This window comes from Mauremys reevesii, linkage group 7 (assembly GCF_016161935.1).
Source record: "Mauremys reevesii isolate NIE-2019 linkage group 7, ASM1616193v1, whole genome shotgun sequence".
NCBI lineage: Eukaryota > Metazoa > Chordata > Testudines > Geoemydidae > Mauremys > Mauremys reevesii.
This window is the reverse complement of record NC_052629.1, coordinates 53,303,914-53,331,508: the sequence shown is the minus strand read 5'-3', so window position 1 is coordinate 53,331,508 and position 27,595 is coordinate 53,303,914. Positions and strand designations below refer to the sequence as shown.

At 41.1% G+C, this 27,595-nt stretch overlaps 1 protein-coding gene across 1 annotated transcript; it reads right to left on the bottom strand.

The window, feature by feature from the left end:
* Positions 1-6,827: 6,827 nt before the first annotated feature.
* On the bottom strand, positions 6,828-11,568 carry LRIT2 (leucine rich repeat, Ig-like and transmembrane domains 2). Its single transcript, XM_039546358.1, has 3 exons — positions 11,459-11,568; positions 10,317-11,098; positions 6,828-8,407 (listed from the first exon to the last, which is right to left on the bottom strand). Exons 1-3 carry the CDS (start codon positions 11,566-11,568, stop codon positions 7,599-7,601), a joined length of 1,701 nt encoding a protein of 566 aa, XP_039402292.1. The 3' UTR covers positions 6,828-7,598.
* Positions 11,569-27,595: the final 16,027 nt, after the last annotated feature.

The window sequence follows — 27,595 nt, the reverse complement described above, 5'->3', positions numbered from 1 at the left end:
AAGCCCTGTAAGGACCATTTAATTAAATGAGACTTAACAGGAATTATAAGATAATAGTCTTAAACAAACATTTAAGGAAAAAAAAGATTGTTTATTATATATTGTGAGACTTTTTTCCCAATGAATACAGCTGTTCTTACCAGTTACACTGTATTCCATATGTTTTTATTAATAAAATCCATAAAAGGTACCCAACGATTATGGCATCGGTGTTTTCTGTTTCTCTTGGCAGTGGAATCTTTCCTATTTTTTGCTGCTTTTAGCTTAAGTTTTAGGACACTATAAAAAAGGCAACATCGTGGTTGTCCTTTGTGCATCTGCAAGTCAGACAGTTTTCTTTGATGACAAAAATGAGGCTGGGGGAGGAGAGGGTTAATTCTGCAGCACCATTCATAGGAAAGTGGTTCTCTTCTGCTGTCTGTCAACAGCAAAATTTGCAGGTTAAGCTCCATGTTGCAGAATCTTTTCTGCAGGTGATTAAATAGGAGGGTGAAGGGCTTTGAAAAGCTCGCTGAGTTCTAAAAGGCAGACCTGGCAGCTAGGGGAAAAAACAGCGCTTGATGCAGACACTGAGCAAATTTGATACAGAAATGGAATTACTACTATGATGTAATTATATTTGGAACACCACTGCCTATGTACTTGTGATAATAGGTGTGTGCAGAGGTCCAGTTTCACAAAACCGGTTTATTTATTAAAAAGATGGATTTTTTTTTAAATTGTTCTTTTTTTAATGACCTAGGCATGAGTTAATGGACTTTATTCAGTGTTTATTACTGTTTCACCTGTCTCAAAGTGGAACATGATAAATGGTTTAGAAGTGGTCTGTAATATGTATCTTCTATATATATCCCTCTGTACTTGTATTATTTCCTGTAACCTCCTACGCTAATATTGCACTAATATAGCCTACATGTCCTACAGTAGCATAACAACAGAGGGTCTGTTCTTTGACTTTGGCAGTGAGATGCCACCACCCAAAGAGTTAACTAACTGATGAAAAGGGCAGAAATTTTGGTGGTGCTGCAACATCACAAGCAGATATTCTTTAGTATGCTGGGTTTCGCTCATAAGATTGACACTGTAGGCCCAGAGCCTGCCTTCAGCAGGGTTTAGCGACCCACTGACCAAGTACAGCAGCAAATTTGTAAAAAAAATTATGTAATATACTGGAAATTGGGATAATTAAAGGGTCTGACAGTTCACAAATCTCACCACTTGTTATGGTGCTGAAGCGAGACAAGACTATAAAGTTATGTGTTGAGTATATAAAACTTAACGGTGTCACGGTACTTGACACCTATCCTAGGCCCAGAATTGTTGACATGTTAGATGCTTTAGGCACTGCAAAAATACCTCACATACTGTGGCCTTGATTAAAGGCTATTGGCAAACACCTTCAGACAGTGAAGCATGGAGAAAATCCACTTTCATTACTGATAGGGACTTTGAATTCTTACCTTTTGAGTTAATTAATGCAGGAGCCACCTCTCAATCAAGTGTTAAATGCATTACAAGACTTTGTGGAGGCTTATATAGTGTATATATATTGCAATAGTTAGCAATGATTGGTCAGATCATAAAAAACACTTGGGAATTGTGCTACCACTACTCAAAGATTCAGGTCTTACTGTAAGGGTATCAAAATATAAAATAGGAGCTGCCAAAGTTCCTTACTTAGGACATTGGTATGGGGGTGGGCAAATTTTTCCCGCTCCCTGGAAGATAGAACCTATTGTTAAGTGGCCCAGTCTTTCATAGGTTTGGTTAATATTACCACCAATTTGTACCTGGTTTTAGTGACATTGCTAGCACAAACTGGTGCAAAAAAATGAAGACAAATTAAATAGTATGGACAAAGGTATGTCAGGAAGGTTTTGATAAGGTAAAGAAAAGCCTGTCAGAAAAACCTGTTCTAGCCAGGCCAAATTTTGACAAAATGTTTGAACTGTGTACTGATGCCTCAGACATTGGTTTGGGGCAGTACTAATGCAGTCAGTGGGAAGTAACAAAGAGCATCCCATTGCTCTCTTGAGTAAGAAACTGACACCCACTGAACAGAATTAGTCAGTCAAAGAAAAAGACTGTTATGCTGTAGTGTGGGCAGTCAATCAGTTAAGGGCCTATCTAGTTAAGAGAAAATTTAGGGTCCAGACAGACCATTCTCCATCAAACCAAAGGTACCAATTCCACACTATTACACCGGAGCATCACCCTCCAAGAATATGACATGGGAATTCTGCGTATTAAGAGGAGAGAAGGTAGTAGCAGATGCCTTAGCCAGACAAGAGGGTTATGAACCAATGCCCAGCCAGTGGCTAACTCTACCACATCATTGTACAAGATGAACGAAGTAAGAACCCCTCAATACTAACTGGCCAATGGTTCACTTGGTAAGAGCAGCTCTTATTAGGCCTCACAAATTCACGCTACCCAACACAGTGCTGTCATAGTATGCTGGCCATTAACATTATTGTGACTATATCGTATGTACTGATTACATTTAAAAAGGCATGTATATCTCCTGAAAATACATCCTTAAGAGTGTTACTCCCTAGCAGAGGTAAAGAGCTGGTTTTGCCAGTGAAAGGGGTGTATATTCACGTTTAGGTTCATATGTAGATTAAGCATTGTACATGAAAACACAATGGCCGCCACATTTGCATTTCAAATCAACATGAAGCTGTGAAAACAACATGGAGGCAGCATACTCTAGAACAAACAGTGCGGTGCCATCCAGACTCTAGGGTAAAAACAATGAGTTTGAGCAACATAAGGAGAAGCAAAAAGCCATTTTGTTACCTATTTACTGAGGAAACCCATTGTAGGGCAGGAAAATATTCATGAAAACTTGGATCCTGGTTTTGACTGAAAACTCCCTCACAGCCTGACTCCTCAGGAGAAAATCTTTATAGAATAGAAGAGGTAACCTTTAATAAGCATAGACGTAGGATTGCATTTTATGTTTTATTTTCTATATGTAACCAGTTGTGTTTCCACTCATTATCCTTTCTCAGCATCTCTTAAATCTTAAGCTTTTTGAATAAACTTAGATTTGTTTTACTTTAGTAGATTACAGTGCTGTGTTGCCATAAAACACCTGATCCTGAGTTGTACCAGTCAAGCTGTGTGTACACTGTCTCTTTGGGGACCGCTTTCATGGTAATTACACTAAGTGCCCAGTGACAGGGGCTGGGTACTACAGAGGGATGCTTCTGAGGAGTTCAGGAGGTGGGGTACACCGAGTGTTAACCAGCAAGGCAAAGTGGGGCAGAGCAGAGCCCTGAGGAGAGCACTTCAGTTGCTGAAGGGCTGGCAGTGTCAGGGAGCCGACAGCCAGTTACAAGAAGAAAGGGTCTCTCTCCCTGGAGGCAGGGAGCGGGTGTAACATGGTGACTAACAGTCCTGGACACCCTGAGAAAGTGTCACAGAATACTTTTAAAGTGCAAAATTCCCTTTTAAAATGTTTACATTGAGTGCTAAACCCAACACATGGGGACTTGGGAGTTCTGTCTGAATAAGGACCATGCTCCCCTACACAGAAAGGGAGGAGAACATTTTTGGTCAGAACCAATAGCCACAGATGTCCATGGGCGTCTTTCCACTGATTTCAATGGGAAGTGGATCAGGCTTTTGCAGCTGAGTTAGGTCTGCAGGATTTGAACTTAAGGCACCTACAAGTGAGTTGAGTAGCCTAGATTAGAATTGGGTACCCTCAGCTAGGCTTCCAAGTGTGAAAGTTAGATCCATGGTTTAATTTCAAGACATAAGGGCTAGATTGCACTTTTTGGCACAGCCCCAAGAGGCACCTTTGTGAGGCACAATTCCCTTCCTGCTTTTGGAGATAGTGGTCTGCTGGTGCATATACTAGCAGAAATCACAGCAGCTGGCACACTGGGGGCAGAGCCAAGGCACAGTGTACAAGTAGCCTGTGCAGGAGCATAGGAGAGGTTCTTATTCTTCTGCACAGCGGTGTAGGTAAAGTCACAAGCTAACCCTTATGGAACAGCTCATCATTAGATAGCATAGGACTGCAACATCAAGCAGAACAGACTTGGTCATTAGCATATTCAGCTGTATTGGCCAATGTTTCTTTTGTAAGAGGTTAGCTGGTCTCTGCCCTCTGGAGGGAGGAGCACTCATTTTGCATTAATTTTAAGTAAATCCCCTTTTCAAGACGTATTTTATTGCATGCGTCAATGAGACATTTACAGTCCCAGTCATTTTTTAAAAGAACTCCATGTGACAAAATCACTTTGGTACGTGCTCTGTGCCTCAGTTTCCCTGCTCCATCTCCAGCCACTTCAGTGGCCCATTCTTAGATAGGCAGAGTCCAGTGCCAAATAATGTTCACTCCAGGGAGTAAATGAAAAATCCAATGCAACAATCATTCAGCCACCTCACATTGAGTCTTCAGTTCAAATGACACGCTCATTGGCCTTCATTCCTCACGTGTTCACACCTGCTCTAAGGAAACCCAGGCCTTCCTACTCTGGGTTCCACTCTAGGGACACCACCACAAGCCGCAATCCACCTGCCCAGACCCCTTTGTTTGACTACTTGGACGACTGCCTATATCAACGTGCCTTTGGGCCTTTCCCACAGTCTCTTCCAGGCCTCATTACCTCTTCCCTGAAGAAAGCCTACTAGTTCTTTCTGCAACCCATCTGGCTCTACTATAGGAGAGCCTTCCTACAGGGCTCACTGTTAATGTGGATCTCCTGTAGGAGCCTTCCTCCCTGCAAATCCCTTTTCCAACCAAGCTAAGCAGGCTCACTCTTAAAGGAAACCTCAACGGTCACCGCCTGAAGAGAATGTTACCTTACTGGAGGTGGGGGCTGAGCCCAACCCCTTTAAATAGCCAGCCCATCCTATGACATTCCTTCACTCATCAGCTGTGCAGTATAGATGTTGTAAGTTGACATATAGGAAATTTTGGTGAGATCATGTAATATGACCTTATTTAATCACTGGCCATACAGGTTTCTTTTCAAATATGGCAAGTATATTAAAAAGACCAAAGATGCACAAGGAATGGGCAAAACTCTGGGTATTCTGAAAATCAATATTTTATTTTAAAACCATATTTTACAACTAAGAATTACTTGTCAAGCCTACAAAACCACTTAAAACAAACTGGAAAGTAATGGTCAATGAACTAAACAGTTATAGACAAATATTTGTACAATCAACTATGACATAAATTAGCATTAGAGAAGAAAATGTAGCCTCATATTAAAAAAAAAACCTATGAAAGCATTGTTTACTTCTTTTTACTAAAGTATTACCATAAAACCTAGGAGATGACAGAGTGAATCTCAGCCAATCTTATTAAGATCCATCTAAAGCACTGTTTTTAGCTCTGCTTCGTTTTCTGAGGACTTTTGCAGCAACCCATTTGCATGTAGACCAGATAGCCACAAATCAAGGTGTAGGCCAAAAATCAAGGGTCTTCCAACTCCTGAGAAACACAGCTGTAATTACACTGTTAAAAGGTGTGTAACTAATTTTCCTTACAAGGAAAAACTTAAATTTTCAAATGTAAGGACATGCATTACTTGGATTGTAAGCTCTTTGGAGCAGGGGCCATCTTTCTGTTCTGTGTTCACTCAGCACCTAGCACAATGGAGGTCCTGGTGCATGACTGGGACTCTCATGTGCTATCACAATACAAATTAATAAATGCATTTCCTTGGGACAGGAGATGTTTTTTCCTCCTATGTTCTGTGCAAGGCTGATCATACAGTTGGACCTCACTGTCTGGATAACCATAATTTATAAGTTTAATGATTCTCCCCTTTTCAAAACATACTTTGTTTCAAAAATTCTGCAGGGAATACAGAGCTGCTTCAGTAGGAACAACCACTGTTCTAGAAGTTCCACAATCCAGCAAACTCCTGTAGTCTGTGATGTGTCTGACGCCCTTTCTGTAAGTGCATTGAAATAAGGAGTGTGATGTCATTAATAATTCCCTGCCCGTACAAGTACCATGGATAGCTGCACAGTTGGAATTCTATTTATCCATTCGGAATTAAAGTTGTGAACTGGATTGCACTACCAGACTAGTGTAAAGGGGTCTTAATAGAAATGAGTAAGAGATTCTGTAGGAGAAACAGGATTTCCCTGTGTATTTCAAATATAATATTTGTGGCTGCATGTAGGTTTGTATATGCATACAAAAGGAAAAGGAAAATGGGAGAAACCTGAGCTTTAGCAATCTGGACTTTTGAATAACTGTCATGGCTGAAAACACAATTATTTGCCTAAATAATATTGCTGGATTTGATCCTTAATAGAGCTGGCTAAAAAATTTTCATCAAAACTGTTTTTTCAGTTGGAAAAAAAAGGCTTTTCAAGAGGAATGAACATGTTTGTGGGAAGTGAGATTACTTAAGTTTTGGGGTTTTCTTTGGAAAACCATAAAAAAATGTGAGAAATTTCAGAAAACCTTAAAAAGATTCCTACATAAGACAACTGGCATTTTTGCACCAGCTTTAGATTAGATCTTAACTAAAGACACATAGAGCCAGAGCCTCGAAGATACATACCTTTGAGGTTCTGGGGCTTAGTTAGTACACTAGTAATGCAGTTGTTGATGTAACCCAATAATAGCACAGCTAAATATTTAACAACACTTTGTTTCAGACAATCAGAGACTATTCCCCTTTGAGGACTAGCTCCATGTGATGTTTAATGTTACAAAGTGCAGCTGTTTTTCAATCATCTATGTGCAAAATAGTTCTTAAATTTCCTTCAAAATGGAAAAAAACGTTTTTATTTTCACATGGCGATAACTCAAAAACTGTTAACACTTTTTTTTTGCCTGTGAACTTATCCTAACAAAAAATAACAAAAACATATCAATTTGCACCAAGACCAAAGTCCTGGAAAGTTATAGGGAAGAGAAACAGGGTTGTAAGGAAAGTTATCTTGAAAGCGCTCGTGTTCACTGTCCCCAAATGCTGCAATACATATGGATATTCCAAAGAGCACAGGATAAAAGCATGTATTTAACAATGAGAGATCAAAAATAATTCTTTTCCACTTCTGAAACTCTGTGGTCAATTAAGCTATGCAAGTGAGAGACTGACTTAGAATTTCATTTCATCATTGGGTATCATTTTGTCTATCAGCATTAAGCTGCAGTAAGGGCTGAAGGAGCCATTTTTGTTAATAGGCCAGTTAATAGGCTGGGGATATATATATAGATATAGATAGATATGCATACATATGAAAATACTAGAATAAATTTATCTCAGTAATTTCCCCAAGGGTTGTCCATGTATGAATAATTTGTAAAGATTACAATGCCATGTATCTGTCCTCTATTTAATTGAATTTCCCAGGTAGCTGGAAGTATGTATATCGGCTCCCCTGCCAGCAACGTGCATGCCATGCATTACTCTCCTGCTTACCAATAACCCCATTTTTCCTTAAAGTTTCAGATGTTGCCAAAATCCTTCAAAAAACAAGGTTGTATGTCTGCATAGCACGTTCCCAGTGTTTATGTAACACAGAGCCCTAGGTTTATGTATATTTTTGTTGGCCCTTCTATATTTAACTTGATCTACTCTAATATGGGATAAAATTTTTATCAGCTAATAGAGATCAGCACTATTTCTGTGATTAGGTTTGTGTTTGTCGGGCTTCTCCTTGTCCTCCGGAGACCTTGGCTTTCTCTTGTCTTCACTGGAGTCTCGGTAACACAGCCCCTCCTCGCTGCCAGTTGGCAAGCTGTCAAAGGTGTTTTCTTTGTTGCCTGCTCTCAGGTTCTTCTGCCCTTTGCGATTCTTGTGGCAGAATCCAGCGCACTTCTCCATGCAGTTAAGCCGGGTTTCTGTGGTGCACGCATACATCCCAGCGGGGACTGCCAGCACCATGGCACACACAATGATGATGATATGGATGAGCTTCTCCCTCTGCTCTAGTTCACTGATGTCACTGCCTGTGACAAACACAATGCATTGGCCCTTTCGGGGTGTCTGGTTCCTTAAGGTGACACACACCTCATACTTGGTAGCTGGGAGCAAGTCATTGACGGAGTATGTGTTGGTGCCCGGGCCAATATAAATCATCTCCTTCTTGGAGTCGTCATACTTCCCAAAGTGGAGGGTGTACCAAGTTTCTCCTGGATTCTCAGTCACTGCATACCACTCCAGCGTAATTCCATACACCGTCTGTTTGGCTATCCTAACATCAACATAGGCATTCTCTTCTGAGACAGAGGAAGAGAAAGATGAGGAAGAAGCTACCATTCTGGGAGCCTGGATTTTCAGGGAGATTATAGTAGAGGTGTTGCCAATGAAGTTGGCAGCCATGCAGGTGTAATTGCCCTCATCCATAAGGTGAGCTGAAGGAATCACCAATTCTGATTTCATTGTATCTTCACTGATGTGTGTAGTGGACACTGGAGAGAAAAGGAGATCAAGAGCAGACATGTCAGGCTGTACTACTCACCACCAGCTGTGTTATAGGCACAGAGACTCTAGGAATTCACTTCATCCCCTGACTGTGAGTTACTCTGAGGGAAATAAGGACTTCTTGGTAGATAGGGCTCAGGAAATTATGACTCAAAATCCCAAACAAAAACTAATCTCAGACATAAAATTTAATGAAAATATTGAGGCTGTTTCTACCCCTCCATTTTCTAACCAGTCTAACTCATTGAATAATGTTCCATCTCATGGGAACAGTATGACATCACATGACAAATGTGTGCTTTGAGGAGGAGGGGAGAAATAGGTCAGGAACACGGTAACCCACTGGCTTCATGAGAAATGCAGAACACAGGTGTTATGACTACATTAAATACAGATGAACAGCTAGGCCAGCAAAAAGTTACGTATGACCCAAGGTGTGGACATAGTGTATTGCTACCTAGGCTGTCCAGGCTTAGATATATACACAGCTGAGACTAACATTAGAGGAAAATGTCATGATATGTTTTTATCATTTTCAGATTCTTTGGTTGAAATCACTGTTTCCCTAGCTCCTTGGAAGCTAGTGATGATATTCAGTATCTTAATCGCATTTCTCCCATTGCCTTACTGGTTGTTATTGTACATTTGCTCATTAATGTGCTGGATTGCTGATGTACACACATACAGATTTTCTAAATACAGGTGAAATCATTAAAAAATCGAGGGGGAAAAGCACAAAGAGCTCCTATTTTTATTTCTCAGCAAAAGCCTCCTTATTCTTACATGCTCTGCAGTTCAAATGGCTTACATAAGTGATAATAAATCAAAGAGAAAGTGTTTTAATGGACCTGGACATGTATGCTGGGCTAAATTCTATCGTCCATTATACCAGACAAGGCAAATTTCAGCCTCAAAGGAATTTGTTGAAGAAAATTATGAGCAACATAAGGTGGATTGGATGGAAACTAAAAAACAATCTTAACAATAGCATTTGCTACTAGTTGAAAATATTCTGTCTAATCTATTTAGATATAGTGGTTATGGATATATGACAAGAGAGAATATATAGAATTGATGTAATATGTGGCTTGTTAAGGGAAAATTACCAATGCTGATAAAACATTAAAATAAAAGCAAATAATATTCTGGGATTCATGATTAACACTATTTCGTTTAAGTGTCAGGAGTCGTGGTGCCACTCAGAATTCTGTGTAGAAAATTGGATGCATTATAAAAAATGATCTTATGAAAATACATAAATTGTACTACTGAAGGCAGTCAGTAAGAGATGGAGTCTCTTAAGGATCTAAGCCATGGGGGAAAAAAGAGGAATGGTAATGAATTTTGGATTGTAGTCTTTGGAGAAGAGATGACCTCATTAAGAGAGATAAAATCCAGAAGGGAATAGAGCAAGCGGACTCTGTGACCTATTGTTTTATGCAAGAACCAGGGGAATATATTTTGGTATGTAGAAAAACTTGTAGGTTTACTTTATCAGTTAGATAACAGAGCTGCTGTATTGTCTGTGTGAAAAGCCATAAGAACATAAGAAATGTTAGGAACAGGAAAAGGCCTGTAAGCACCTGCCCTTGGATAATCTATCTTTTTTTCCACAGTCTCCTGTTTTTCACCATACTTATAATCACAGAAAAGAGAGAAGCTTGTTGGTGAAAATCTCTGCTTCTCCCTTCCCAAATTGACTCCGAAATCCTACTTAAAATAGCTTTGCTGCACTTAGTCTCCATGACTGCTCTGCGCCGTTTCTGACCCGAGCCTGCTAACTGTGTTATTTCAAATAATTGTAATGGTTAAGTGCTGTATGAATGACTCACTAGTAGGCAAGGAACTAACTCCCACTCCTTACATTGTAAATAAAAAATAGACACCATTGCTTACCATTAAATGCCCTTAAATGTTTTAGGCCATAGGTCCACCAGACTGCTGGGGAGGGGCTGCCCTGTACCAAGCAGACCATAGTAACATTCAATCCCACATGCACAGTCAGGTTGGAGTCAAGGGATGAGGTTATTGGCTTCATGCAACTGTTGAGCTCCACTTCATGAAAGAACTTCCCTGCCCTAAATTTAGGGCTTGAACAAGTTAAATAAGAATTCATCAGAATAACTGGTGGGCTAACAGATTTGATAAACTGGACAAATCCTCTAAGGCGACAGTCACAGATCCATGGGTTATCATGTAAAGCCAGGACAGCATTGGAACTAGCTTCCATCTTCCTCTCAGACTGCTGGGTTTTCTGGTACACAGGCCAATTATAGAAGACATCCCTGGATATGACAGTAAGCTGATTTGAGGATAAGTCTAAGTAGGTCAGGTTGGGCAGATACCTGAGTGCATGCTCTGGAAGAACATCCAGTCTATTGTGCTTTAGATCCAATATTTTTAAAGCTGGAGTGTCTTGAAATGTTGTCCATGGAACTGAACTTAACTTGTTTCCCTGCAATCTCAGCTCTGTCAGATCCTTCAGGTATTCTAAGCTCTTTAGGTGCATAACTGTGATATTATTAAAATTCAACCAAAGGTATTCCAAGGCACTGGCATTGGAGAATGACCCACGAGGCAGTTCTGTTAGATGAGAGTTTTCTATTCTAATTTTTCTGATGTCTTGAGGGATGTCTCCAGGTATCTTTCTCAGGGATGTAGACATGCACAGCAAACTCCTAGAGAGGAAATCAGTAAAGCTTTAGCTAACACACTGTGCTTATGGGTAACAAACTGTTCTACCTAATATGTACAGTGGGAACTGGAAACAGGACAGTCTCATAAGTACTGTATTATTAGATATGGTTAACCTCCCTCTCCCTGCAAAAGAAAAATTTAACCCAATAAAAACTATCTTAAAATACATATCCCAGATACCTTATTATTTACTCAAACTAGTAATACGCAAACAATATTACAGCTATCCACAACATACGGCCATCTATTACTGGCTAGTATTCACAAGACTACCCAATCCACACTAAGAATTTCCAAAACACTCTTCTGAAGATTATTATTAAGATGCCAACATTTCTTACCTTCCAAAGCTATCACTGGAGCAGGAGCATCCTATAACACAATAAGAAAGAGCTGAATTTATCCTGTAAAAGGCCAGAAGAAGAAAAATGATGCGACGAATGGGGTCCATATTCTTCTTCAAGAAAACACAGGGTGTGTACCAGACATGCCAGCAGCTTCCAAGTACCAAATCCTATTAGCCATAATCTTTCTTGACGCAGGAGTAAGCCCTGCCTGAGACCACACCACAAGGGATACATGTAACATGGCTAATTTTCTACCTCAAATCTCCAAAATCATCCATAGAACCAAGTGAAAATATTAATATCTCCTGGGTAATATCTCCATTGGCCAATGAAATGGTGAAGTGAGTGCTATTTAAACTGGATGATGCTGGTTAGACAAAACATCTTTCTCTGAAATATTCAGAAGTAGCCAAAAATCGAACAGCTTCTGTTTCTCTCCACACAGAAATGTTTAGCTAATTAATTTTAAACTCCCTTGGTTGCTAGAATTATAATGGTGATCATCTGAGTAGAAACTCTATATTAAAGGCCAGATTTTTTTCCCCTTTACTCAGATTTAGCAGTGAGTCGTTCCAATTAAATGAATGGGACTATTTGCAGAACAAAGTACTATACCTTATGAGCAAAAAATCTGTCCTTAAATGTAGCAGTTCTTCAGGAAAAGTTGAATATTACACTATTTTTTTCTGAAACTAAAGTGCTGCTATGGACAGAGGTGGCAGACCTAGGGGTGGGGTATGGGCTAGTGCAGGGCAGGGGTGGGCAAACTATGGCCCAGGGGCCGTAGCCGGCCCTTCAGACATTTAATCCGGCCCTCGAGCTCCTGCCAGGAAGCGGAATCCGGGGTTTGCACCGCTCTGGTGCTCCAGCTTGGGAACGGGGTTGGGGGGCTTGTCCCACTCCATGCATGCCGTGGCTCCGCGCGGCTCCTGGAAGCAGCAGCATGGCCCCCCACCATCTCCTACATGGAGGCACAGCCAGGTGGCTCTGCGTGCTGCCCCTTCCGCAGGTGCCACCCCCGCTGCTCCCATTGGTTGGGAACCGCCTGAGGGACTGCATCCCTGACCCCCTCTCACGTCCCAATTCCCTGCCCCAGCACTGATCCCCCTCTTGTCCTCCAAACCCCAGCCTGGAGCACCCTCCTGCACCCCCAACCCCTCATCCCCACACCAGCTGGAGACCACACACACACACACACACACACACACACACACACCCCAGTCCAGAGCCCCTTCCCACAACCGGAACTCCTCATTTCTGGCCCCACCCCAGACCCTGTAGCCTGAGCCCTCACCCCACCCCCCACATCCCAACCCCCCAGTTTCATGAGCATTGATGGCCCCCCATACAATTTCCATAGCCAGATGTGGCCCTCAGGCCAAAAAGTTTGCCCACCCCTGAGCTAATGCCTCCACAATGGTAATATTGTGGGGGTTGAGCTATGTGCCCACTCCATGTGTTGTTCTTAAGTGAGTTGTTTCATATGCTCAGGCTGGGCAGGGCTCTGCAACTGTTAGGGGTGGAGGTGAGAGCAGGGCCAGAGAGGCTGAAGCAGCCACCATGGCACTCAGGATCAGGCCAGGAGCAGCTACTCTCATGGAGAAAGCGGGTCTGCCAAGACCCCCCTTCCCAACCTGCTCCCTCCCAAGTCTCAGTAGCTCCCCTCACTCACCATGCAGAGCACCCACTCTGTTCCCTCGCCTGTCCCTGACACCCCATCTTCTACTCCTGTTGAAGAGCACCCACTTCCTAACCCTGACACCCCAGCCTCCCGCTCTGCCCCAGTTTCTCCCCATCCCTCATACAGAACATCCACACCGACTCCCCCCAACCACCTCCCACTCCCCAACTGTCCCTGTTCCCCGTGGTTAGTACATTTCAGTTTCACTGTGCACCTTCACCCCTAATTTGTTGTTATAATTGTCAGCCTTCACCTGAAGGTTTCAGAATGATGTATTCATGTTCTCCTGAGGACATCTAGTGTACACAGTTCTTATTACAGTTTGCAGCAGGCATCATTGTCAATGGAAAAGAGATTAGCCACGCTACCAATCAGCATGAAGCTGGGTCACAAATTGAGATTAGAGTGAACCTACTTAACCTATAACCTTACAAGACCAGGATAGAAAGGTATTTATAGTTTTCCACTGGCAGATTAAATCTATACATGGTTTTCAGGTATTTTCTGCTAGCACAGCAGTTGTCATCACTGTAAACATAGTGTCTGATCTTGCAGCTTTTTAATGTCCCGTGGAGTTTAGCATTCAGTTTCAATGGGCGAAGGACCAGATCTATACAGTGTATTGTTAGAGCAACCACATACATCTTTTTCACTGGGTGTGCTCAGTGATTTATGGAATGAACCTAACATGTAGTTATATTAGGGTTCCTGTCGGGCTATGTCATTAGCTAATCTATAATAAGGATTTAACTTCCATTGCACTGTACACCCAGTTATACTCTGTGGTGTAGAACTTTGCCATTTTTCAACTGAAATGATATATTTTTACATATCAATCAGTGATAATTGAAAGGAATTAATGTATGAGAACAACAGCTCTAAATCTTCCATAACAGTCCATATTTTTGGCCTGATTCCGCCAATGCTTACTACTGGGTGTAGTGCTAATTCCAAGGAATAGTCCCATTGACCTTGTAAATGCTATGCTCAGTGCTAAGTGTCTTCAGAATCATGCCCTAAAAGAGGCAAAGCCTCTACACTCCTATCTGATATTAAGGAGAAAGGATGATACAGTTATAAGTAATGGGTGCACTGGTGCCAATCAGATAACTCCAGGGGAGTCATAGTGATTTAAAACTTGTGTCCAGGAGTGGCAAAACAAGCCCATTGCTCTCTGGATATATTAATCTAAGCATTAAAATCATAGAATATTAGGATTGGAAGGGACCTCAGGAGGTCATCTAATCCAACCCTCTGTTCAAAGCAGGACCAATCCCCAGACAGATTTTTACCCCAGTTCCCTAAATGGCCCCCTCAAGGATTGAACTCACAACCCTGGGTTTAGCAGGCCAATGCTCAAATGAGTGCATAGAGAACATTGACAAAAAATTTCAATATGCAAGTACAACTCTGCAAAAGAGCTGAGATATTTTATAAAAACAACCAGACAACTAAAGATTAATGATGTCTCAGATCCTGGCACCCTCTCTCATGAAAGTAGTGATGGGTCTTTTCATATAAGTAAGATTAGAAGGATTTGGCCGTGTGCCATTATCCTTCTTTTAGTAGTAACATGTATGAAAACTGGGGCGGGGGTGGGAAATTTTCTGATCAGTAATTTGCAAAGTTAGTCTACCACAGGACTTGACACAGCTTGCTGAGCATACTTACATAGACTTTATGGTGATAGGCACTTTGGCAATCCTGCTAGATTGAGATTGATTCCAGCATTTAGGGACAGTGGCAGTCTGGAACACAATTTAAAGGTAGATAAAAAAGTAGTGAGAAATATGGACTCTGAGCCTCAGCTAGTATAAATCCGTTTCACTCCGTTAAGGCCACCAGGATGACACTGATTTACACCAGCTAAAGGATCTGGCCCTTGAAGTCTACTTTTAAAATCACTTTTATAAGCCTGGATGTTGCTGCCCCAATGTGTGGATAGAATCCAAAACAGTCTTCTCTTTGCCCTGCTGACAGCAATTTCAGCCTCAGCTGCAGCTGTTCCAAAGGCTGGTGAGCTTCATCTCACCAAGTATTTATTATACTACAGAAAAATGGAGACTGTCCATGGTAATTTGAAATTCATTATTCCTTGCAAATATTTCTAGCATCACTTTAAACTAGCTTAAGTAAAGGGTATAAGAAAAGTCTCCTGCATTTGGTAGCTAAGCAGGGAGTGCTGTAGCGACAACACATGCAATTCTTGAAGGCAAGTGTCCTCTGTTCAGCATTAATCTTTCCATCCTATTAAGAGGCTGCATTGAGGAGCTCTCAGAGGAGCCCAGTACAGACTCCTGGACTAGCAGAATGCTGGGTTTCAGTGGTATTGGGCTAAAGAAGAGGGAAACGGTGATACCATCAGGGCATCAATTGCTGTACTACAGTTCATTACTATAAATATTCTAAGAGCATAATACCTTTATAAAAACATTTGAGAGTAGTGGGAGCATATTGATATCATGCATGGAACTGGATTATACACTCCCCCACATAGCAGGTGAAATTCACATGTTGGCAGATGGTCAGTGCAAGCCCTTTCATACCAATTAACCCCAGGTGTGGCTAGGCCAAGCAGCTATGCAGGGACCCTCTCTGCTCCCTGTGCACTAGGAAGAAGGGCTTTGTGCTGGTGTTGAATATGTTGATGAGAAGAGGGCTGTAGGGACCCAGTCAAAGGAGGGCCCACTGGATCTGCCCTTTTGCTATGCAACAGCTGAGATGTCATCTTTCAGATGAGGATTAAAACCATTGTCCTGGCCACTTGCCATCATTAAAGATCACACAGCAGCAAGATAAGGAATAGCAACAAAGAATCCTGTGGCACCTTATAGACTAACAGACGTTTTGCAGCATAAGGAATGTTAACCCTTATGTCCTGGCTGAATCCCAACCCTAACAATTATATTGTCTACCTAAATTCTCCTACAGATTCAACAGGCTATGGTATTCTTCAGGACATACTGTCCTCAACTATTGTACTACAGTGTTTCTGTGAGTTATGAAGAGCTTCTTAAGACATACTTGCATTTAAGCGATCCACATACACCTCTCACTTTCCTCGCTGTACCTTGTGAAGCTTAGGACTCAGTTATGGCTCCGAAGAGCCTGAGTCATGCAAGGGAGGAGAGAAGGAAGTACACACTACTCAAGTGGCAGTGCTTGAAAGTAATAAACCATTGCAAGGCATAAGAATATTATATATCTATATTCTTAGGAGAGATGTGGAAAGAAGGCACCTTTTGCAACACCTTCATCAACCCCAACTCCTAGTGGACCAACATGAGGGAAGGGTCATAAACTAGGACTCACTTATTTAATATCTGTATATTTGAGATCCATGATGAAAGTGCTAGCAATGTATAGAGTATAGCTATTTATTAACAACCCCATAAACAGCAATCACGTTGCTTTTTCAGTACTACTTTTTCTGGTCAGGCCACAGACAAATCATAATGTGAGCTGCTCAGAAATGTGCAGTTGTTAACTTTCAGAATAACGATTGTAACTAGTAAACTATCCCCAGCTTTAGGTTATTTGGCCAAAAGTAAATACAGCGATTTAAATAAATACATTAAAAACAAAGAAAGAAACCTGCCATCTCTCTGGTCTCATTTCTTCACCCATTAGTTCTCACGACGCTAAGCCTAATGCACAAACAGGCCAGAAGATGCCTTTTCAAACTAATGTTCCCAGCTGTTGTAAGCATTATAGTAGAGCAGAACCACCTCAATAATTAAAGTTGATATTAGTATAAAGTTTAGCAGACAATTTTTCTAAGTGCTCTAAAGTCTACATACATACTCTTGAGGATAAGTGTTAAACTTAAAAACTTATGCTTAATAAAATGTTGTAGCTGAAGTGATCTGTTGGCCAGAGAGTCAAACTTAAACAAATAGTATATCCACATTCTCAATGGTAAATCTTTGTATAGGACTGTTGTCAGTTCAATATAGTTGCAGGCAGCCAGCCACACTAGTTAATTCCTGATGGCATGTACCACTGGTCATCCCCAGGGCAGGACTGTCCTGTGCACTGAATGAACCAGACAGAGGTCCTGGGCAAAATATAATACAGGATCATGTAATTAAAGGTTGTTTCATAATGCATACAAGAAGTCCAAATAAAGCTTGCATGGTAAAACAGTCAGGTTGGGTTTTCCTGAGTTGACACTGCTTGATTTTGCAACCCTATAATCTTTTATTTTGTATTTCCTAATTTTTTATGGATTAATTTATTGATCAGAGCAACCTTAACTAATGTTACATGAAGTTTCTTGTTTGTGAATTATTATTATTCATTAATGTGACATCCCAGCTAATGCCAAAAATGCAGCATGGGTTGACTAAAAAAAATTATATATATTATAATTACATATATATATATATATATAGTTGATACAGGATCTTTTCAGATAATATTTCTGGAAATATTGTGAAAAGTGGTCAAAAAAATCTGCAAATTCCCCAAATAAGCTTCAAAAAGACCATAAAAAGTCCCCACAGAGCTCAAAAGCAGCTCCTTTTAGTGAAAGGAGAGAGGAAAGAGCATAAAACTTCACCATTGTACCAATGCCTAATAAAATCAGGGCTCACGTCCAACCTGATGATTTGGCTGCAGGAGGAGTCTATGTGGAGTTCTTCTTCTTGTGCTGTTGGTGGGAGGGTTTCTGTTTATCAGTGTGCTGTTCAGTGTTATCTTGAAAGTATTCTTTGAATCAGAGATGACGAAAGTAGGCTTCCAGATTGCCGCAGAAATGTATCATGTTCGTGGGGGTGGTGGGGCAAAAAGAGAGTCCCCGACATAAGACAGACTCTTCTGTCGGGTTGAGTTTTATAAAGTTTTCCTCAGTGAAGCAACATATCAGCTGCTCAATTCTCTTCATCGTCAGTCAAGTTTGCTGGCCTCTGGTTCTGAGTGAACTTGCTAGAAGTTTGCTCCATTTAGAGCAATAGTATATCAAGAGGAATTTGGTATCGCACAGGAGTGAATCTCTCTGACATTGCTGCTGGGAATAGTTCTGACACATGAGATCCAAGGCAGTCAGTTGCTGCAATTTTTCCATGCAACGTAAACATACAACTTTGGGGGAAGATTTTCAAAAGCACTCAGAGTTGAACTAATTTCACTCCCACTGCAGTTGTTTCCAGTGACTTGATCTTGAGCAGATTTAGGCCTACACGGAGCACTTTTGAAAATCCCATCTTTGTTCAACGTCATCAACACATGTACACACCTGGCACTTGCAGCTCTACTCGCAATCTTTCCAAGTCAGACAACACTGCTAATACGTTCCATCTTAGATCATCAACACAACCACAGAATCAAAATAGACAGTGAGATGTGACCAGTTGTACTAGTCAAAGAATATTACAAAACAATTCATAAAATTTGCATTATCCTCCCTGTTTCATTCGTAAGGGGATGGGCTTCATTACTCTCTTCAAGCACCATAATATGAGGTGAGACCCACCTCTCACACTGAATTAGTGAATATACAACATGGTTTCCTAACACTTCACTTTAAGTTAAATTCTGCCCTCTGGTGCACATGTGCATGGTTCCATTTGAATCTACGCAAATATATCCAAGGGAGAGAGAGAGAGAGAGAGAGTGTGTGTTCTCTTTGGAGCTAATTTGCAGACTTTTGTGATCATTTTTCACCATTTTAAGGTAATTTTGAGACACTTTGTGCTATTTTAGAGGGCTTTTTATACTTTATTTTCAGGCACTTTAAACTTTTTTAGAGTACAGCTGAATATTATTATTTGAGAGTTTCTAGCCCTTTTTGGACCAGTTTGGGGGCACTTTGAAATGGTTCTTTTGAGGGAGCTTTTTACCTTTTCATTTGATTGTACCCATTAAACACTTTTTTCAGACCTCTTTGATGCTGTTTTGACTTTTTAGTGTATTTTTCAAGCATTTAAAAACAAATAATGACTTTTCATATAATAGTTTTTAGTCATTTTGTGACTATTTTGGGCCTTTCTTTGCACTCTTCCCTTGAGCTTCATTTATACTTACATGACACTTTTTTGGCCATTTAAACACTTAAAAGAAACATTTTGGATCATTTTTCCAGAGGTTAAAAGACAATTTTAGTTACTTTAAAAAAAAAGGCTTTTAGATCTTGACGTTTTTAGTACATTTTAGATGCTCTTTTAAAAAAAACAATTTTGCCCTTTTTAGGGGCATTGTTTTAATCATTTACTTGCACTTTGGAGGATGTTAGAAACACACATTTTAAAAATAGTTGGAGGCATTTTTCATGCTGCAAGGGTGCCCGTTTTTATATACTTTGGAACAATTTTGAACAAGTCTTTACAATAGCTTTCCCCCCCCCCCCTTCTTTGGCATTTTGGACATATTTCTTGAACTTTATTTTAACCATTTTTTGATACTTTCCGGGCATCTTTTTTGATTGTCTTTTACACATTGTGGCCTATTTTGACACTTTTGTTTCTTTTTCAGGCAATTTTTAACACATTGAACCATTTTACATTTTTCAACATATGCCAGATCATTTTTTAACCCAATTCCCAAAGTGATCCTAAATGTCAGAGAGAGAAATTTGTCAAACACATCACCAAAAAGTATCATAAAACTTTTTAAAAGCATCCAATATATGTCAATCACTGGTCCAAAATGTCCACTAAAAGGATGAAAATTACAGAAAAAGTTTCAAAGTTTTATAATAGCATCCACCACCTTCTAAAATTGGTCCAAAATGCACCCCAACACTTTACAAAAAGACTCCATATCCTTTTATAAATTGTCCTAGAAAGCTGCAAAGAGTGTATAAAACTGAATTTTTAAAGGCATAAGTTTCCCTAAAGTGCTAAATGGGCCAGAAAGTATTTTTAAAGGATCCAAAAAGAGTCTGAGAATAGTCCCAGGGGAAAAAAATGCCCAGAAATGTGAGCTGCACCAACTATAGAGTTGATAATGCTCCAAAACTGCTAGCCAAGTATTAAAAAAAACTGCTCAAAAATTTTGTCCCAAGTGTTTGAAATCCCTTAAATAACTATTATGTGTTTAAAAAGTCCAAAACTTCCCCAAGAGTGTCATAATTATGCAAAACATGTTTTAAACGGTCAATATAATTAGTTTGTATATGTCCTCTGTGCAAAATCTCCAGAAATTTCAGATGTGGAATCTCAAAGATGATTTAATCAACGTTGAAAGGTTCAGGTTGATTTTGTAAAAGTTCTCCTCTAAAAGAGGTTACAAAGGAGAAACAAAAGCAAGGCAAATGGAATCCAAAGACAAATTCCAAAGTAGATTCAGTTCTAGATGGCAGTAATGATGATTAGTGGATAAATCAATTTGCAGAAACATTTTAGGGCTATTGAAAATAGTACTCAAAATAACCAACTAAGGAAGCATGTTAAATGCTAATGTGTCCAAATCAGGGGAAGTACCAGAGGATTTATTTTTATTATTCTTTTTGAAAAACTCACTGAAATGTTGGAGACATTCCTCCCAACAAATTTTTAAAAAGGCCCTCCACCGGTCTTTGTGCACTGTCACCTCAAACACACACCCAAGTGTGGTTCAGACATATACAGGGGCCTTTTCTATACCATTGTCAGGGCTGGCTGGCGGGCAGCCTGTGTGCACTAACCAGTTACCAGGTTGCAGCCAGGAGACAAGTATCAGGGTGGGAGGTCAAGCCAGGTCAGGATACCAGGAAATCAGGGCCAGGCACCAAGTTGCAGATGGCAGGCAAGTAGCAGAGTTGAGGTTGAGCCAGACCAGGATACAAGGGAGTCAGGGTCAGGCACTACAGACAGCAGGCAAGTAGTAGAGTTGGGAGTGAAGCAGGGTCAGAAGCCAGAGTCTGGGATTCACAGCAAGGCAAGGTCAAGAGAGGAAGTAAGCAGACAGTCTGCATCATTGCTCAGACAGCTCCCTACGCTGGCTTCCTAGTTTATATACCAGCATGAACCAATCAGTGGGCTGCAGGGGGCTGTCACTCAAGACCTGCTGGGTGGTACTTTCTGCAGTGTCTAGCTTCACAGGGTCCTCCAGCAGAAACCCAGCCTGAGCTTCCAATGACAACGCAGAAGCGGCAGTGGCCCAGAACCCCCATGGTCCCTTCAACTATTCTGTTTTGGGAAATCTATATATTACCAATGGAATTGCATTGGCAGTGCAATAGCCAGAGTGCTGGTGTAGACAGGGCTTGGGTGGTCACTTCCATTTTTACTACAAGAGGCTGCTAGACAACTCTCTGACACCACATTCTACAAGCCATTACCCTCTGACCCCACTGAGGACTACCAAAAGAAACTACATCATCTGCTCAAGAAACTCCCTAAAGAAGCATAGGAACAAATCTACACTGACACACCCCTACAGCCCCGAGCAGGGGTATTCTACCTGCTACCCAAAAATCCATAAACCTGGGAATCCTGGATGCCCCATCATCTCAGGCATTGGCACGCTGACAGCAGGATTATCTAGCTATGTAGACTCTCTCCTCAGGCCCTACGCTACCAGCACTCCCAGCTATCTTCGAGACACCACTGACTTCCTGAGAAAACTACAATCCTTTGGTGATCTTCCAGAAAACACCATCCTAGCCACTATGGATGTAGAAGCTCTCTACACCAACATTCCACACAAAGATGGACTACAAGCCATTCGGAATAGAATCCCCAATACCATCATGGCAAACCTGGTGGCTGAACTTTATGACTTTGTCCTCACCCACAACTATTTCAAATTTGAGGACAATTTATACCTTCAAGGCAGTGGGACTGCTATGGGTACCCGCATGGCCCCACAGTATGCCAACATTTTTATGGCTGACTTAGAACAACGCTTTCTCAGCTCTTGTCCCCTAACGCCCCTACTCTGCTTTCACTACATTGATGACATCTTCATCATCTGGACCCATGGGAAGAAGGCCCTTGAGGAATTCCACCAAGATTTCAACGATTTCCACCCTACCATCAACCTTAGCCTGGACCAGTCCACACCAGAGGTCCACTTCCTAAACACTACAGTGTTAATAAGTGATGGTCACATAAAGACCACCTTATACCAGAAACCTACTGACCGCTACATGCCTCCAGCTTTCATCCAGACCACACCACACGATCCATTGTCTACAGCCAAGCTCTAAGATACAACTGCATTTGTTCCAATCCCTCAGAGAGAGACAAACACCTACAGAATCTCTATCCAAGCATTCTTAAAACTGCAATACCCACCTGGTGAAGTGAAGAAACAGATTGACAGAGCCAGAAGGGTACCGAGAAGTCACCTACTACAAGATAGGCCCAACAAAGAAAGTAACATAATGCCATTAGCCGTCACCTTCAGCCCCCAACTAAAACCTCTCCAGCACATCATCAAAGATCTACAATCTACCCTGAAGGATGATCCCTCACTCCCACAGACCTTGGGAGACAGACCAGTCCTCGCCTACAGACAGCCCCCCAACCTGAAGCAAATACTCACCAGCAACTACACAACACACAATAAATACACCAACCCAGGAACCAAACCCTGCTACAAACCCTGGTGCCAACTCTGTCCAGCTATCTATTCAAGGGACACCATCATAGGACCTAACCACATCAGCCACACCATCCAGGGCTTGATCACCTGCACATCTACCAATGTGATATCTGCCATCATGTGCCAGCAATGCCCCTCTGCCATGTACATTGGCCAAACCAGACATCTCTACGCAAAATAATAAATGGTCACAAATCTGACATCAGGAATCATAATGTTCAAAACCAGTGGGAGAACAGTTCAATCTCTCAATAACTCAATAACTCAATGGTCACTCAATAACAGACATAACGGTGGCAATTCTTCAACAAAAAATCTTCAAAAACAGACTCCAACATGAAGCTGCAGAACTGGAATTAATTTGCAAACTGGATACAATCAGATTGGGCCAGAATGGGAGTGGTTGGGTCGTTACAAAACCTAAACTTAATTTCCCCAATACTAATTTCTCCCTACTGTTACTCACACCTTCTTGTCAACTGTCTGTAATGGGCCACTCTTTTACCACTTCAAAAGTTATTTTTCCTCCCTCGGTATCCTGCTGTTAATTGATTTATCTCATTAGACCGGGGCAGGCAAACTTTTTGGCCTGAGGGCCGCATCAAGTTTCGTAAATTGTAAGGAGGGCCGGTTAGGGGTGGGGGTCATGGCCCAGCCCCACCTCCTATCTGCCCCCCCTCGGGACTCCTGCCCCATTCAACCCCACCCCGTTCCCTGACTGCCCCTGGTCCCCCACCACCCCATCCAACCCCTCCTCTCATTCCTGTTGCCTGCCCCCCGGAACCTCTGCCCCATCCAACCACCCCTTCTCCCTGTCCCCTGACTGCCCCCTGCCGCCCCTTCCAACCTCCCCTCCTCCCTGACTGCCCCGAGACCCCTGCCCCCATTCATCCCCCTGTTTCCCCCTTGACCACCACCCACACCCCCCCCCCCTGACCACCACCCCAAACTCCCCTGCCCTCTATACATCCCCCCTGCTCCCTGCCCCCTTACCGCACTGCCTGGAGCACTGGTGGCTGGCGGCGCTACAGCCACACTGCCCAGCTGGAGCCGGGCCACGCTGCCGCCACCACCACACAGCACAGAGACCAGGTCAGGCCGGGCTTTGCAGCTGCGCTGCCCCAGGAGCTCACAGCCCTGCCGCCCAGAGCATTGCACCAGCGGCAGAGTGAGCAACTGAGGCTCTTGGGGAGGGGGGACAGCAGGGAAGGGGCTGGGGGTGAGCCTCCTGGGCCAGGAGCTCAGGGGCCGAGCAGGACAGTCCCATGGGCCGTAGCTTGCCCACCCTTGTGTTAGACTGACCTCACACTTGGTAAAGCAACCCCCATCCGTTCATGTATTTATACCTGCTGCTGTATTTTTCACTTCATGCATCTGATGAAGTAGGCTCTAGCTCACGAAAGCTTATGCCCAAATACATTTGTGAGTCTCTAAGGTGCCACAAGGACTCCTCGTTATTTTTACCTGAGCAAGATTCAATGACTCCATGCAAATTCCAGTGCCATGTCTAAAAAATTGCACGCATCATTGCACCCATCATTGGAGCTGCGGCAATTCCCCAAAAAAGGTTAGTGTAAGTATAGCCAAATCCTGCCACTGTTGAAAATACAGAGTAAGTCCACTGAATTCAATTACTTCAGATTTATATTACTGTAACAGCAAGCAGCATTTACCCTTGCATCATTTGTATGCACTGGCATGAAAATAATTAGGTGCAAAAGTGAATTCACATGCAAAGTTGTACACAAAGGGTATGTCTGCACTAGATCTGGAAGTGTAATTTCCAGCTCGAGGAAACATACCTGTGCTAGCTCTGATCAGATTAGTATGCTAAAAATAGGAGTGAAGTCACAACAGTGTAAGGGGTAGCAGGGGCAAGCCGCCCCCAAGTACATTCCTAGTGCCTCAGATGGGTACATAGTCAAGGCAGCTAGCATTGCTTGGTCAGAGCTAGTGCAAGTATGTCTCCTTGAGCTGGAATCTCCAGCTCCAGCTTGAAGTGTAAACCTACCTGATTAGGTAACACATTTGGAATTACCTTTTATTTATGTAATACCGAGAAATGCACCAAAATAGTTCCATTGTGAGGGAAGCTATTGAGTCTATTGACTCCATAGAAAAATATCACTACTATTTACATCACAATATATTGGAAAGAACTCTTCTTTCATGCATGAGGTACATTTTTAACATGTGCTTGTGTCAGCACTACTCAGGTAGAGCAAAGGCACATTTTCTAGCCAAATTAACTCAATTGATCAAGCTCTACTTTGATTTACACACTGTGCAATTTGATTGGCCCAAATTGTTCTATTTAGATACTGATAATTCTTCATAGATAAGAGTCAGTTTACTAAACAGGGCATGGGGCTCGTCCACAATACAAATAACAAATACTCTGCCTTCTCCCAAGTCCAACCAGCAGCTGATATGCTTCATGAATTCTTCCCTCATGGGATGAGTTGTTTAGGGTGGCTATTGATTGTTCTTGTCTACTTAAAAGTGTAGTTCCACCAATTAACAAGGAGAGATGACTTACAATCTCTACAGAACTGAACTTTTGGGAGGGTCTAGGATATTTATTAATAATTTCAGTCCTTGAAATATTATTCTCTTTTAAGTGAATTTTCAACACCTGAGAAGGATTTTAGCTATGCATCAACTTCCATTACAGTCAATGGGCATTATGTGACTGAGACACCAGACACCACTTTGGAAATGTAAGGGATGGTTAGATTTCATCTTGGAAGCACTTGTGCAAATGCCACAGGCAAAAACATTTTTAGTAAAGGGATCCTAGGAAAATAATCAAATGGTGATATGATTATTTTTCTTCTTCAGGAAGAAAAACAAATAGCTATTTACATGTTACTTTCATGACGTGTCCTATACATCTAGATCTCAGGGAAGGATAGCTCAGTGGTTTGAGCATTGGTCTGCTAAACACAGGATTATGAGCTCAATTCTTAAGGGGGCCACTTAGGGATGTGAAACAAAAATCAGTACTTGGTCCTGCTAATGAAGGCAGGGGGGCTGGACTCAATGACCTTTCAAGGTCCCTTCCAGTTCTATGAGATAAATAAAATATATGGAGATATACATAACTTAGTATGAAATAGATTTTGCTTAAACACAAAAGAGACAGCTTTTCAAAGGTATTTAGGCACCTAAAGATGCAGATAGACACTTAGTGGGATTTTCAAAAATGCCTAAACAGGTTAGGATCTTCATCCCCATTGATTTGAAAATCGCACAAAGTGTCTACTAGAATCTTTATATGCCTATAAAAAACTGGCACATAGCTTTTAAATTCAAATTCCACTAGTTCTGTAGACAATCAGTTTGCATAGTGGTCTGAAATGACAACATTGGTGTTTTTCTAATTTATGCCACATGAGATAGACTGAATGAGATGATATGTCTTTTTTATCTCTTACTTCTATAATTCACTTATATGAGATAAAGATATACTTAAAAGTTCAGTTGTTGTACTGATATGACTCAAGTGAGACAACAGAAAGCAAAAAAAAAATCACACAGAAAAAATGCACTCATTGTTTTAAACATCTATTTATTCAAAAGCAAAGTGTAAAAAGTGTTTGATAAAGTTTGAAAAACTTAACACACTCATGATAAATATATGATGAAATATTTCTTTCCCCCATCAATCATATATGAACAATATTTTGACCCAAATGATTATATTCCCAAAAAATAGTGTTTATACTCCCTAGATACTCTATTTCTTCAGTAGTGATGTGCAGTGTGTGATGACCCTTGGCAATACAGCAAGATCACAATCATGTAATATAGTAGCCACCTATTACCACCAGTAACCTGAGGAAAACAATTGCTTCTGCTTACTTTAGCTGGATGAGCTAACTCACATGACACATGATGATGGCAAGCAACTGAGAAAGTAAATGCTTATCTCTTGCAGTCTAGTCCTGTAAATCTTACTCGTGTGAGTAATCCTTTGATCTACTCAGCTGAGTACATGCTACTCATGTCAGGAACATTTAAAATATTGTGCCCTTGATTCTTAAGGGTCAGACTATCCATTCATTTACCCTGTGTCACTATGCTGATTTCAGTGGAGTTACTCCAGACTAAAGTCACTTCAGCTTGACACTAATGTAAATGAGAGCAGAATCTGACCCAGTACAATTAAATTATTTGCCAAATATTGTATTGTAGATAATCTCACTATATAAAAACCCATTTACTGCAAGAATATCGTCTTTGTGAAACGTCTAAAACCACTATTTGAAACCTAATAAGTACAAATAACAATGTTAGTCAATCACATACTTCATCAACTAATCTGCCATGCTAAAATACTAATCTGACATTGCAAAATGTTATTGGTAAATGTAGAAATCTGTGAGGGATGTGGCATTAAGTATTAAATACCAAAATCACACTTACATAATTTATTCCCTTGATTGCTACTCTTTACTATTTTTCCTCAAATCAATTCATTAATGTAATAATAAATTATGATTATCACATTTTATAGTTAATTGTGTATTTGCTTTCATGATCTATTAAGCATCAAGCTTTTAATTGTTTTGGGAGTACCAAATGAGTCTATGAATCTTCACAACATTTGTAGTTAAATTTCTATTATCATTAGAAATAACTTCATTGTTTATCAACCTAAAGGAATTCAACATAGTTTATATTAAAATATTTAGTGTACAACAAGCCAAATATTCAAACAACAATATGCAAGAATGTATTTGACAACATTACTTAATATTCTCATATTCAATCAGACAACTTCATTTTTGACAAAGGAATGCTATCCCAGGGGAATTTAGGAACAATATCAGAAATCTTTTGCACCTATCTGATTAGATGCAACTCAGCAAACAAAACTGTGCAAAATGTTCTAAAAGAGCGGAGTATAACCAGTCTTC

Excerpts from the sequence above, each read along its gene's own strand:
- LRIT2 (XM_039546358.1), bottom strand. The coding sequence starts at position 11,568 with ATGGACCCCATTCGTCGCATCATTTTTCTTCTTCTGGCCTTTTACAGG. Across the intron at positions 11,099-11,458 it reads TCCAGTGATAGCTTTGGAAG|GAGTTTGCTGTGCATGTCTA; the intron begins GTAAGAAATGTT and ends TTTCCTCTCTAG. Across the intron at positions 8,408-10,316 it reads ACATTTAAGGGCATTTAATG|TGTCCACTACACACATCAGT; the intron begins GTAAGCAATGGT and ends TTTTCTCTCCAG.